General features: G+C 43.6%; 1 protein-coding gene across 1 annotated transcript; it reads right to left on the reverse strand.

The window, feature by feature from the left end:
- Positions 1-888: 888 nt before the first annotated feature.
- HSD17B2 (hydroxysteroid (17-beta) dehydrogenase 2) lies at positions 889-11,663 on the reverse strand. Its single transcript, XM_010579668.1, has 5 exons — positions 11,387-11,663; positions 6,643-6,855; positions 6,135-6,320; positions 2,884-3,021; positions 889-1,247 (listed from the first exon to the last, which is right to left on the reverse strand). Exons 1-5 carry the CDS (start codon positions 11,661-11,663, stop codon positions 889-891), a joined length of 1,173 nt encoding a protein of 390 aa, XP_010577970.1.
- Between the last annotated feature and the right edge of the window lie 1,004 nt (positions 11,664-12,667).

Genomic DNA, 12,667 nt, shown 5'->3' on the forward strand with positions numbered 1-12,667 from the left:
CTCTCCCCAAAGCAGAGGGAGGCACAGGAAGGTGTCAGGAGAAATGGGCAAAAACGCGAGTACTTCATAAACCCAGAACCGAGTAAGGAATTGTACAAAAAGCAGAAGCGAGATCAGAGTTTACTAATAATTAAAGAAGCACAGGCATATACAGGCAATACACAGAATGAACAAGACAGCCATATCACATTAGCAGCTGATATACTTACTATTACTTTTTCTAATATTGTAGGAAGGAGACTGTTTTCTTCTTCATGAAGGTCTTGATCTGTCTTTGTTCCCCCAACTAACTTATGTTGCTTAGTCTAGCAAAGAGGACACATCATAGACATCACAACTACACTTCACAAAACTCAGGGGGAAACAAAGGTCAATCATTTCTCAGGTCCAACAGCAACAGAACCAAAAAACCCCCAAACATATTAGGCTGAAGCTGCAGTGAGAAAGACTTGCATTAGACATTTCTAAATCTCTCCAATGATAGGAATATATGCAACTCCTTATAATGTTTAAGGAGGTTGTTGACTCTCAAGGATTTTTTTGGTTTGTTTCTTTCTAAAAATCAGGTTATACATCTATCTGTGTGTTGGTAGTGCCCTTTGAAGCAGACAGGAACTATATAACTTCATGAGATAGATACATTACACAGAAAGCAGGATACAAAGACATCAGGAAAACACTGAAATTCTTCAAAAAATGCCCCATCTGGGGATAGCTTTCTATTTTTGTTTATCCACTGCTTTTCCCAAACATTACTCTTAACGCAAAGATTTACCTCTGTTTGCAAGGCAGCGTAAATGCAATTTAATAAAGACAGAACAATAAATAGCAGTGTCTTAAAATAGAGTTTTTCCCAGTTATCAAGTAAGACAAACGCTGCTGGATACCTTAGAGATTCTTGCTTTCAGCTTCTGATGCTCTCAGCACCCTTGGGACAGACTCAGTATTCATCATCTTACTAATGAAAAAGTCATAGAACCAGAGAGGAAGGTAGCAGAAGACGCAGAGGAACATGTAAGCCCCTTTGCCAGGGGTGTACAAGCCCTGCGGTCTCTTGGCCAGCAAAGCGTGCAGGATAGCGCTCAGCACGGGCGAGAGGTCGGCCTCGCAGTACGCGGGCATGCGCAGGAGGTAGTCCTTCAGCCCCAGGAGGTAGTCCTCACCGTAGTCTTGCCTTGTGTCTGCTGGGAGGTTCTCCATCAGCTCCTTTTCTTGCTTATCCCACAGGTCGGATGTGCCTTGTATACCTGCAGGAGCGACATCACAGGATGGCAAGTGGTTTGGGGGCTGAATGAAAAGAATTCATCTATAAGTAATAGTCAATGAGTTGTTCTCCACCACCAGCCTGAGTCGCAGTTGTGCTAAACTGGGCCAGTGAAGAACAGACAAAACCACTGGTTAGCTGCGAGTGCTTTTACCTGGAAGAGAAGGGAAAGCACAAAGCACAGACTACACAAAAAGCGTGGGGTTCATGCACCATTTGGTTACGAGCTCTACCTAAAAAGGCGCTCTCACAACCAAATCAGCATTTTTTCCTTCCCCCCCCTGCCTCCTTGCTATTCTGTCCTTATTCATTTTGTGGCTGTTTCTAATCAGTATTTACTAACTGATGTGAGTGACTGAGGAAAGACAGGCAAACTAGGATGAACAGGATTCACTTGGGCTGGCCAAGTGCTAAGCTCATCTTTCACAAGTGACATTGGTATTTCAGTAACTAGTTTCATGACGGATAAGGCTTGTATTAGGCCAGATTTAAAAAAAAAAAAAGAAATAAAATAAAATCTATTTCCCCACCCCATCTGCATCATGTACAAATGAAAGCAGTGGCTTTTCCAATGCATTTATTGCCTAACTCTCATGAATTAAGCACTGCAAATAAAGAAAAATCTTTAAATAAATATTTAAATCTCCAATACCGGGACTTGTTTTCATGCATGAAGTTTTCATCCAGCAGTCTGACCACAGCTAAGCAGGGACCTGAAGGTAAAACCTCAGGCAGGTACCGCTGACCACGCAGGCGCTGCCAGAGCCCAGTGCCCCGCAGCGCCCTTCCCCAGGAGGGGAGGCATTCAAGGGAGCGGGGTTTCATGAAAAAAGACCATTTTGCTTTTCATCGGCATAAAAATCGTCTCCATTAAGTCACCAGGACTTGCTGAGTAGGCAGCAGTGGGATTTGACGTTGTCCTCAGGTAGCTGCCAGGCGTGCCCACGGAGGGGGGACCTGCGTGACACCCACCCTGCTCCCGGGTGGGCACGGGGTGCAGCGAGGGTGCGTGGAGAGGGAGACGAGTCTGAAACCCAGACGGGCTCTGCAGAAAGCGCTCAGAGCAGCAGAAGAAGATTTGGAGCAGAAAGCAGCAGGAGCGCAGTGGAGGGAAGGAGCGGAGAGGAAAGATCAGAGACTACGTGGAGTAATATTGACAGCAAGCAAGCGGGATGGCAGGTATTGCTGCAGATACTTTGATGGAAGACTGAGCAATAAAGAGAGCTCTGATGTTGAGAAAGGACTGACAGCGAGTCCTGAAGCTCTCACGCAGGACAAGCAAGCTGTAACACTCAAAGGCACCGCGACGCTGGGTTTGTTAACTTCAACCAAGCTAGAGCAAAGGCAAGGCACCCACCGCCTGAACCCTGCCCTGTCTCAAAGCAAAGGGAGAGCTCTGCCCAGGAGGATGGCTACACTCGCGAGGCAGAGGCAGGCGGCGTGCAGAACTAGAGGGAACATCCCTCGCACAAAACGCGAATCTTCATTTCCATAAGCAACGTGAAGAATGGGGGAAAAAAGTCCGACTGCTGAGAATCACTCAGGGCTCTGCTTGAGGATGCTGGACTAGAGGGAAAGAGGCGAGGCAGAAAGAACTACCTGAAATGTCAAATACCAACCTGTTCGGAAGCCTGACGGATGAATTGCAGCAACTTTAATTCCCCATTTGGAAAGCTCCTGCCTCATTACTCCAGAAAACATGGACAGAGCTGCTTTTGATGCACCGTATGCAGCACACCTCGGTAGTGGAATGCCTCCTGCAGGAGCAATATAAACATGATAAAGCTCGGCAGTGGCGTTTTCCAGCCTTTATTTTCGTGATTTAGAAGGAAGATTATAGCGCAACCAAAATTATGCGGCTCTCACTGAGGTTAAAGACAAGTCAGTGAGGGAATAATTTCTTTCTAGAGGTTAAAAAAAAGTGAAAGTCGTAAATTAGCAGTTGCTTATAGCAGTTATGCTCAGTAACACTTGATAAGACACCTTGTGTGGCAGAAAAAATAAACTGTATTGCATTTAAAGGTAAAAACTGCTGAAAATTATGATTGTTAGTTTCAGAAACACAGCTAATGTTTTAGTTCATATAAATAGTGAAGCAACAGTTTAACGCCGCTGTTCTTGTCACTGTAACACGAATTTGAAGCTCCTACTATAAACCACAGTTACAACTGGGTAAGTAATCTCGGTTCTAGCTTTATAAAGCCAACTTATCTTCCAGTTCTCTCCAGCTAGTTTCAGCAAGACCAGAGGCAACAGGGCAAGAGCGGAGAAAACCTCTGTGGAGAAACCAAAGCTGGAATCACAGCCCCCAGGCGACAGGACTCCCTGAGACCCATCACCGAAGCAGATCCCCTGCCTATACTTATATCCCATCTCCTCCAATCCCAGCAGCAGTTGTTCAGATGGAGAAGATAGAAAACAGTCAGTATTTTAGATTAATTTAAAATAAATCCATATGTTTACAAAACAAAAGCTTCCAGAAGAGAATATCTTCCAAATACAGAGCTTTCCTCTGTTCCAAAAATTGGCAGACTGTCACTTCTTCAGCTTTAGAAAAATCCAAAGACACTTTGATGTGAGCATCTTCCCCTTCTTCAGCCCCCCCACTTTCTCCACAAGGTCGGTGTTATCACCGCACAGAGTATCGCTGCCAGATTTAGGGGTGATCACAGCCACCACGGGCTGCGTTGGCACAGCGGGGAGGAGAGAACAGAATGGGCAACCCTTCTCCTTGGGGCACATCACTCCTTCTCCTGCCTGCATGGGCAGTTGGGCACATCCTCCGGTATGGCCTCCATTTCTAATATTATATATTTATCTCCATGTATTTGAATCTTTTAAAAGCAAATACTTTGCTACAGGGGAATTTTCAGGTAAGCCACTGGTGCCATTTATTGGGTTTTGTACTGTAATGACCAAGGAGTCACAGGCGCTTCTTACACCGAGTCATTCCTTTGAAGAAGTCAGGCCAGTTAAATGTTAATTATTCTTCTGTATGCATCTGAATAAGTTTGAGTTTCAATTGATTTGAGCCAATTGAATCACATACATTTTTCCTCTGAGGTCAGGCTAACCTCGAGTCCAGTTAAATTAGCTCTACAGAGGCAGGAATAGATTCAGCACAATGAGTCCTCGCTAACTTTTCTGCTAATGTTTTACCAAAGGACCCTCAGACCCTGCATTAAGAGGAAGCTATTTACTCAAACTGGTCCGCATGCAAGAACATCTGTGCAAACAGCTACAGTTTAAGCAAGGTCATTATCAAGTCCCATAAGGGCAAATTACCACAGGGAAGCTCTCCATTTATCCCTGCAAGGCAGCTGGGGGATTCCTGCCAAGAATTAAGACATCTGCCCCAAAACACCAAAAGCGCAAGCTTCACTTGGGTGCTCAGAGAAAACAGAGCTCTATCCTCTGGCTCTGTGCTTGCAAGGGCTGGTGGGCAGAGCAGCACCAGAAAGGTCTTTCTGATAATTCAGTCCTGATTTCTTTAAGTGTCCGCAACAAGCCATAAACACAGGCTTGCAGATACAAAACCTACCTGGGATTATAAAAAGAAAACAGAAGACAACAGTGTCAAAGCTAGGCTGAAGCCACATCCTCAACATAAGCTGTGAACACAAGGTAACACCTTCACAAGCCACCCCAGCAATACAGCGGGATTTGGGTGGACACCAGCTGCACAGAAGGGTCCAAGAAGACAGGGCAAAGGAAAATTTGGGAAGCGGACGATATGGTAAATCCTTAAGAGGTCTTAAACCAAAACACTTTCTGGCATCGTGACATCCTGCTTCTAGCAGGTGTCATTTTCAAAGGAGCATTCTTGCTCCTCAGCTGTTGGCTACCAGATACTGTATTACTTCGGTTCCTACATCTTAGCATCTCAGCTGTCCTCCTAGAATAGAAGCTCATGTTATAAAGACATATATATAGTAAGCACAGGATCCAATTTATGGGACAAAACTGGAAAGCATATTATATGCTGTTAATAATTTTTTAAAAAGTTATTTTATTCTTGAAAAAATACCACTTTGCTAATAAGTTAGGCTAAAGTATTTTTAAGATGTCTAAAATATTTTTAAAAAAATATAAACTCACACTCTCTTCAGGTCCCAGGTTATTAACAGACCACGCTCTAGGACTGTGCACTCAGGAAAGATCCGTAGGATGCAGCAAAAAATAAAACTGGCTTCTGCTCTTGAAGAATTAAATGTTACTCTTCAGCAGGTGTTTTATCATTGTGCTTTCTCACCCTAACTACAGCACTTGAGCCCTACAAGGGTGGAGAGGTAGAGCTGCCCAAGTGAAATATCTAACATTTATTACAGACTGTTAAAAAATGGCAAGTGTCATGAACTTACCCAAAAAGATATTTATGCTCCAATTTTAACCCACAGTACTACAAAAAGGTTGAAACTTGAGGTGTAACCAGCCCAGATGGAAGAGAGCCTGTCTCTGCGAAAGGCAGACAGCTTTGGGGCATCTCCACAGTGTGGTTCAATGACACACAAACTGAGGTGGTCACAGACTTCTGCTGGAACATGTTATAAAAACATCTGTGATTTACCACCCATCTTTCTGGAAGCTCACAAAGCTATCACTCCCAGCATCTATAACACAAGATCTGAATTTTACTGTCTTTTACATAACAACGTATTTTTAGCCATATTAAACTCTTCTTCTTTAAGGGCTGTTTTCTGGAAATAGTTTCCCAAACAAAAGAAAAACCTGCACTTATTACCTAAATATTGATTCCCTAGGTGTATTGACAAGCAAGACCAACTGACGCCTTCCTCGGAATTTTTGCCAAGGAAGTTAGGCGTTTTTTCTGTTGCACCAGAAACGTATTTGGTGCTTTAGTTCGGCTCACCTGCCATGCTGGACATGTTAACCAGCCTCCCCTGGGATTTCCGAAGTAATGGTAAGAAGGTCTTGGACACCTCTACAGCCCCAAAGAAATTCACCTCCATGCACTGCCTGTACGTGCTCACGGGCAGCAGCTCGCCGTCGGCAGGGAAGCCCAGGATGCCCGCGTTGTTCACAACTCCCCAGAGTCCTGGGAAGAGGAGAAAGCACAGGGCTGCTATACAGCGGGAAATCAACTCCATAAAGATTAAACTGATGAGCTGGATGGTGCCTCCAGATCAAAGCGGAGGTGATCTGCAGCGACAGATACGCAGTACCCACTCCGTGAACAGCCTTCACCATTTTTCGTATGTCCCAGAAAGCAGGAGTCATCAATATAAATGCCCTGACCGCCCACAGATTGTGGTGTGGAAATAACCTACACACAGAAGCCACGATGCAGCCAACAGTTAAGACATGCACCTTGTAAGCAGCTACATTAGTACTCCCATTAGAACGGAAAAAAGCTGTACCTGTATTTTGCACCTTCTCTGAGACTTTTAGATAGGCTTCCTTCACTTGGGTGGCATTGGTTATATCCAGCTGCAGGAGAGAGAGTCTCCGAGAACAGGTTTTTCTCAGTTCCTCAGCTCCAGGTCCATCCTTATTCAAAACCCCAGCAAACACAACAAAACCTAAGCTGTCCAGGTATTTAGCCAGTGCATGTCCAATCCCAGTGTCGCTTCCTGAAAGCATCAAAAAGACAACTGAAAAGTGGGTCTGTTGTAAAACATCATAAAAAAAAAATAGAGAGGCATGCATTGGATATACATGCAAATCTAACCAAAAAGATGATGAAATAAAGTCACTGAAATATATATGACAGTAGGCAGAAAGGTTCAGATCTGAAGGTTCGAGGAGCTGGACCTTTGCATGTTCCACAAAGATTGATAGTCCACGTCCTCTTGGCTCAGAGCTGATGGCATCACCTCATGCTCTACCACTGACAGATTCTAAGACTTACTTCGTGCATACAGAGGAAATAAAACCCTAGATTGGGTTCATACAGATATTCAGACTGAAACCTGATAACAAAAGTAGCTAGGAAAAAAAAGAAAAAGAGAAAAACCACAAATATTTTAATTTGAAATCTCAGATGGACAAAGCAATTATATGGTATTGGAAATCAAATTGTTGGGTTCTGTTTCTTAATTCAAAGAAGTAGCATTATTTTATTCAAGCACCTACCATCCAGATCCTTCTGATAAACACTTTTCTGTCACAGGCTGCAACCAAGCCAAAGCTAAGCAACTGTTTACCAGCAAAGGAGTTCAATGCTTTCAAACCCTAAGAAAGCTTCAGGCATTTTTAGGCTAAGTCAGATAGTACCAGCTATTTAATTCATGCAAACTTGCATCAGAATTTCTTTTATCCACTGTATCCTCTTCCAGACTTACTTCCCATAAAGCAATGAACTACCAAATGCAGGAAGCACTATTAGAGCAAACACACAACAACGATTGCTGCGATCACAACTGTGCAGTTCTTCCCACCAGGTAACAATGATGAATATTTAACAAATAATTTGATTGAATCTCAAGTGTCTCCCTTTGACACAGTATTTAGCTGCCGCTATCTTAAGACACTTTTAAGTGTTTTCTCTCCTGGTGTCTTTTTTAATTCCAGTTTCCATTCTTCCCATCTACAGAGAAACTTCTTAGCAAGGGAAGAAACATCTCACCCATCTGCCCACCATGACTCCCAACGAAGCAACACAGGGCTCTGCTAGAGACAGGGAAGGAGCTTATAGGGACTGTGCTGCAGGAGTTTTGCAAAGGACAATATCAGGAGGAAAATGAGGAGTTTAAGAAATTAATGCAGTTTTTACACTGGAACGCAGAGATACATCAGCACTTCCCACAATATTGCACCGCACCCTCCAGCTTATTGCGGCAAAGAACGCTCCTGGATGCTGATGAGCACCGAGATCCATGGAGCTACCCCAGGGCTCGGTTATCTCCTGCAACAGCAATTTATTACATAAATGCTCAGCTTCCAAACCCACCTGCATGGCTGGAAACCTGAATGTGGGACAAAGGACTGGAACTCCTGCCAGTTTTTTTGCTGTCTCCTCATCCATGAATGAGCTGCAATACTCCTTACTTAACCCTACCAGAAAGTCATAAGGGTTAATCTGGGATTTTGGCACACCAAGGCAGATATTAACATAGTTATTCACAGGCCTGCTCCTGCACTCAAAATCCATAGTCAATAGAACTTGACTGTCAAAGAGACTCATCTTAATCATGCTAGATCTTCATTTCTGGGTTCTGTCTTTTAACCAGGGCTTTAGTCATGAAAGGTGAAAAAAATTAATTCCAGGTGACCTGAAAGAAACACATACTAAATGCCTGGATCAATCAGTGCAAGATGTTGAAAAGAATTACTCATGCACTACTTAATCTTAAAAAAAAAAGCAAGCTTTTTGGCATTTTTAAAGTCTGCAGTTTGTTGAAGATGCACCAGAGCACCACATATATCACGCTGCATTTCTCACAGCCCTGGCCTGAAAGAGAAGAGGAGAACAACCCTGCATTCTTGGAATTCCCTAAAGAGACATGAAAAGGCCTGCATATATCCCAAAGACATGACAGATTCCTGGGGTTTGGGGTGGGGTGTCTTTCCTTCTTTTTCTTTTAGTGAAAAACCCTGTTTTTGGATCAAATCCTTCCCCTTTCATTCTTCCCAGCAAGTACACAGCCACAGAGCTACACACTAAGTTTTACAACGCAGCTTTAACCTGGGAAGGGGCAGAGTGCTCAACAACTAGGGATGGGTGTAGCAACCCTCAGAAGGAAATAAAAAGCAGTGTTTATCTGTGCCTGCCACTGGGTTTGTCCCGAGCTTTTATCAAAACAAGTCTGATTTGAGTTTCAGACCTGGTACTGAAGTCCAGAGAAACTCTACCCTTCAACTCAAAATTCAAACAGTAATTAGGTCTCCATAGGGAAGAATTCTGCCCCCCGCCCTTTGCTTCTATGTCAAAAAAAAAAGCAATTTGTGAATGATAAGAAGATATATTATAAGAAATGCAGTCACTACGGACTGTAACTGAATTGTTACTGAGAATTTATCATCAACTCACACTGAGCATCAGAAACGCCAAGTCACACATCAAGAACGAAAAGACCAAGTTAACTGGAGAAATTCATGCAGCTGCACACAGAATAACAGAATTTTACAATTTCTGCTACTTCGGATCTTCACGGTAATTGAATTTGTAGGGAAGCTGGCTACTGGGTCTACCAAACTAAAGTGTTGGCATGTCCGCGAGCTTCTGTTTAAGGACACTGAGGATACTCACTCCCAGCAAGACGTTCAATAAGAAATGTTTCACCAGTGACTTTAAGACTGCTCATATGCCCACAGTTATTCATGTGAAAAAGCATTTTGACAACTGGGCACAGTTTTCCCCTGTCATGGTACTCCGGTGAAGTGCCAGCTTAAATAAATAATGCACAGCAGCACCCATATAAGGGACATCCAAAGGGGACCAGATCAATATTTGACAAAACCCAGGGAGGGAAGCACAGATTACTCCATCCTCTGGCCAAGGGCAGCTGTCTCACAAGTGATATGTGGCAGCTGCCCAGAGCACAGCAGCAATCCTCAACCTTGTGGGGCTAAAAGGGGGGGGAGTGTTAAAAAAAAGAAGATTAAAAAAAATTTTTTTAAAAAATCACCATTTCCCATGAAGTGCCTGCCTCAGGTCTTGTCTAAATAGGAGAAAATGACACCAAAATTGATTTAAAGGCACCTTGCACATGCCCACAGACACACATCCTACAGTTGGTATGGGGGGAAAAAACTACAATCAGAGCAATTTAACCAAGAAATGCGTTAAGTAAAACTTTTGTTTCAGTTGATGGAGGGTTTGATTGATTGCATACCAGTCTGGACTCACATAAAGACCAAGAAGAGCCTCCTCTGATGCATCACCTGTCAGAGGTGTCCAAACTTGCATTTCTTCAGGACAGTTGCAACACAGGTACAAAGAAAGCACATTTGCTCGCTGAAATATGCCTAAACGTTCTTCACTCCCCTGTATTGCTCTAATTCAAATTCTCTAGGGCAGGTAAGCTCTAAGAGAGTGCTTTTTCCTGAAGAACTGCAGTCTTATAAAAAGCAACAACATGCCCAAGTGAAAGCGCAACCCCTGTCTGCAGGGGTGGGAAAGGAGTGCTCCCTATTCCCCCCTGCCTCATATCTATCTCCATCTGATACACCTGCAGGGAGAAAGCCAGCTGGCAGATAAACCCCGAGGGGAGAACTTGCTGCTCATCTTGTCCTCTCTTAACATTTGTATTTAACCCCCATATTAATGCTTGCTAGGCAAATCTAAATTATTTCCAGGTGTCTCTATAAAACAAAATGAAATTCTGCAAGAAATAGCTATATAAACCAAAGCAACTTAATGTAGCTTTCCAGAGGGAAAAAATAGAAGATGAAACAAAAAAGAGCAAGTTAACAGTGCAAGAAGCAGTTGGCAGGCACTCCAGTTTAAAGGTTTGATTAACACAAATAAACAACATTTAAAGTTTTAGAAGAAACAGGAGAAAAGCCATAGAACTACAAAAATACCATCCCTGCAAACTAAAAGTGGGTATTGAGTAGGTCAGAGTGTTAATAGAGACTGAATTCCTTAGCTCCGAACTTTCACTGCTAGTGAAGGAAATTTCTCACTCCCAAATGATTTCATACATCGTTTCAAAGAGATGGCACCAAACCAGTGTCTTGAAACATATGCATGATATACACAGCGTGCACTGTGTAAACACGCACACCAAAAGATAACCGTACGTCCGTAACCAGTGCGATAAATTCAAGTAAACAAAAGTAATGTATGAAGGTAGTGTTCTGACGGCTTCCAGAAATTAATGTCTCTCCTAAAATATTAGACCATCGTAAGTATTCTTATGCTTTTTGCATCAGTTAATTTCACAAGTATGTCTAAAAAGCTACTTGTAAAGATTAAATGAGACACTAAAAAATAACAGCATCTATTAAGATGCTTTTCTACTTAATTTCAGAACACTTATTTACCTGGAAAAAACATCTCCGGCAAAGCAAATAAAACGAGCAAAAAAAAAAAGGAAACCTTACAAGCACGCATTTCATACATACCTCACCCGAGGACACAAAGTTTTCCAGCCCACTTGTAAGAAAAGCCGGGTGGGGGTTTTTTGTGCTTCCCGGAGCGCGTCTGCGGCACCTTACCTGTGACGAGCACGGCTTTGTCGCCCACGGGCAGCAGCACCCTGCTGCCCAGGTACGCGGAGGAGACGAGGCACGTGCCACAAAAAACCGCTAGCCCCCCGGCAGCCCCCAGCGTGGCCACGCACAGCAGCCCCAGTAAGACGGGCAGGAGCCTCCAGACCAGCACGTTTGCTTTCTCCACCGGGCTCCTCTTGGCCACGCAGAGCAGGGTCACCCCAAAAAGCACGGTGACGCCCGCGCAGAACCATCCGAAGGGGCTGCCGGCGAGAGCATCCATCGGCAGGGACGAGGAGCAGGCGCACGCACCCCAGCACCGGCCGGGTAAAAGCAGGTATTGCTAAATGCAGCCTGGGTTATATAGGAGCAGGGGGTGGGGCAGAGAAAGGGGACTCTGTTTAAAGGTTTGCCATAATCTCACTTACCCTTGACATCAGCAAGAAGTAGGAGCTTTCCTTTTCTTACCTTTTATTCCTCCTGCCTGACAGCTCCACCCTCTGAACAATATGCTGGCTGGATAATGATTGACAGCACTGGGAATGGACACGATGTAGCAAGCACTTGCTTCAGGAAAAAATTAACTGCTATATGTTTTATATGTTTAAAGTACATTTTCCTGGCCAGTCAAAAAAGAACAGTTTCCTTTATGGGAAATAGTTTGAATTTCCTGCCTAAAAACTTAGGGTGTAGATTCAGTGGAACTGATTTTTGATGGGCAGTGACAAAAATGAGTCAGGACAGGGTTATTTACTCTCTGTGTGGCCAGCCTTGGGCTTTATCACACACGGGCCACCCTCCTCTTTCAACAAAAAGCCCAAAACGACCTTCCCTGCTTTCGTGCACACCTTTGGCTATTTACCCACTCCACATTCTGCAAATACCTATGGTAAATCGACTTTCAAGGGGCTCGGGGAGGCTGGGAAGGGGTGATTGCTGGTTTGCCATTAAGGGCACTTTGTTGAGTGAACACATGTAACACACCTGAGACTGAATCTTCAGTTGACCTGAGTGACGACATTCACCTTAGCTTTGACAGCAATCACTGGTTCAATACCCACAGCAAGTTGGGGAAAAAAATGTAATCCATTAAATATACTTGAGAGATTTAACACCTGCTGTGTTGTGCTCTAAAAGCTATTAATCAATAAGAAAATTTTAAAATCCATCCAGCTAAAAGGATTGAAATACAACTTAGGCGTATTTAACCCTGTTTAAAAATCCCTACTAACTGGTTTGAGAGATGAGCCCAAGTTATCACGCAATCTAACATGATGCTAACATGAT

This window comes from Haliaeetus leucocephalus, unplaced genomic scaffold, assembly GCF_000737465.1.
Source record: "Haliaeetus leucocephalus isolate CR32 unplaced genomic scaffold, Haliaeetus_leucocephalus-4.0 Scaffold668, whole genome shotgun sequence".
In the NCBI taxonomy this organism is placed as follows: Eukaryota; Metazoa; Chordata; class Aves; order Accipitriformes; family Accipitridae; genus Haliaeetus; species Haliaeetus leucocephalus.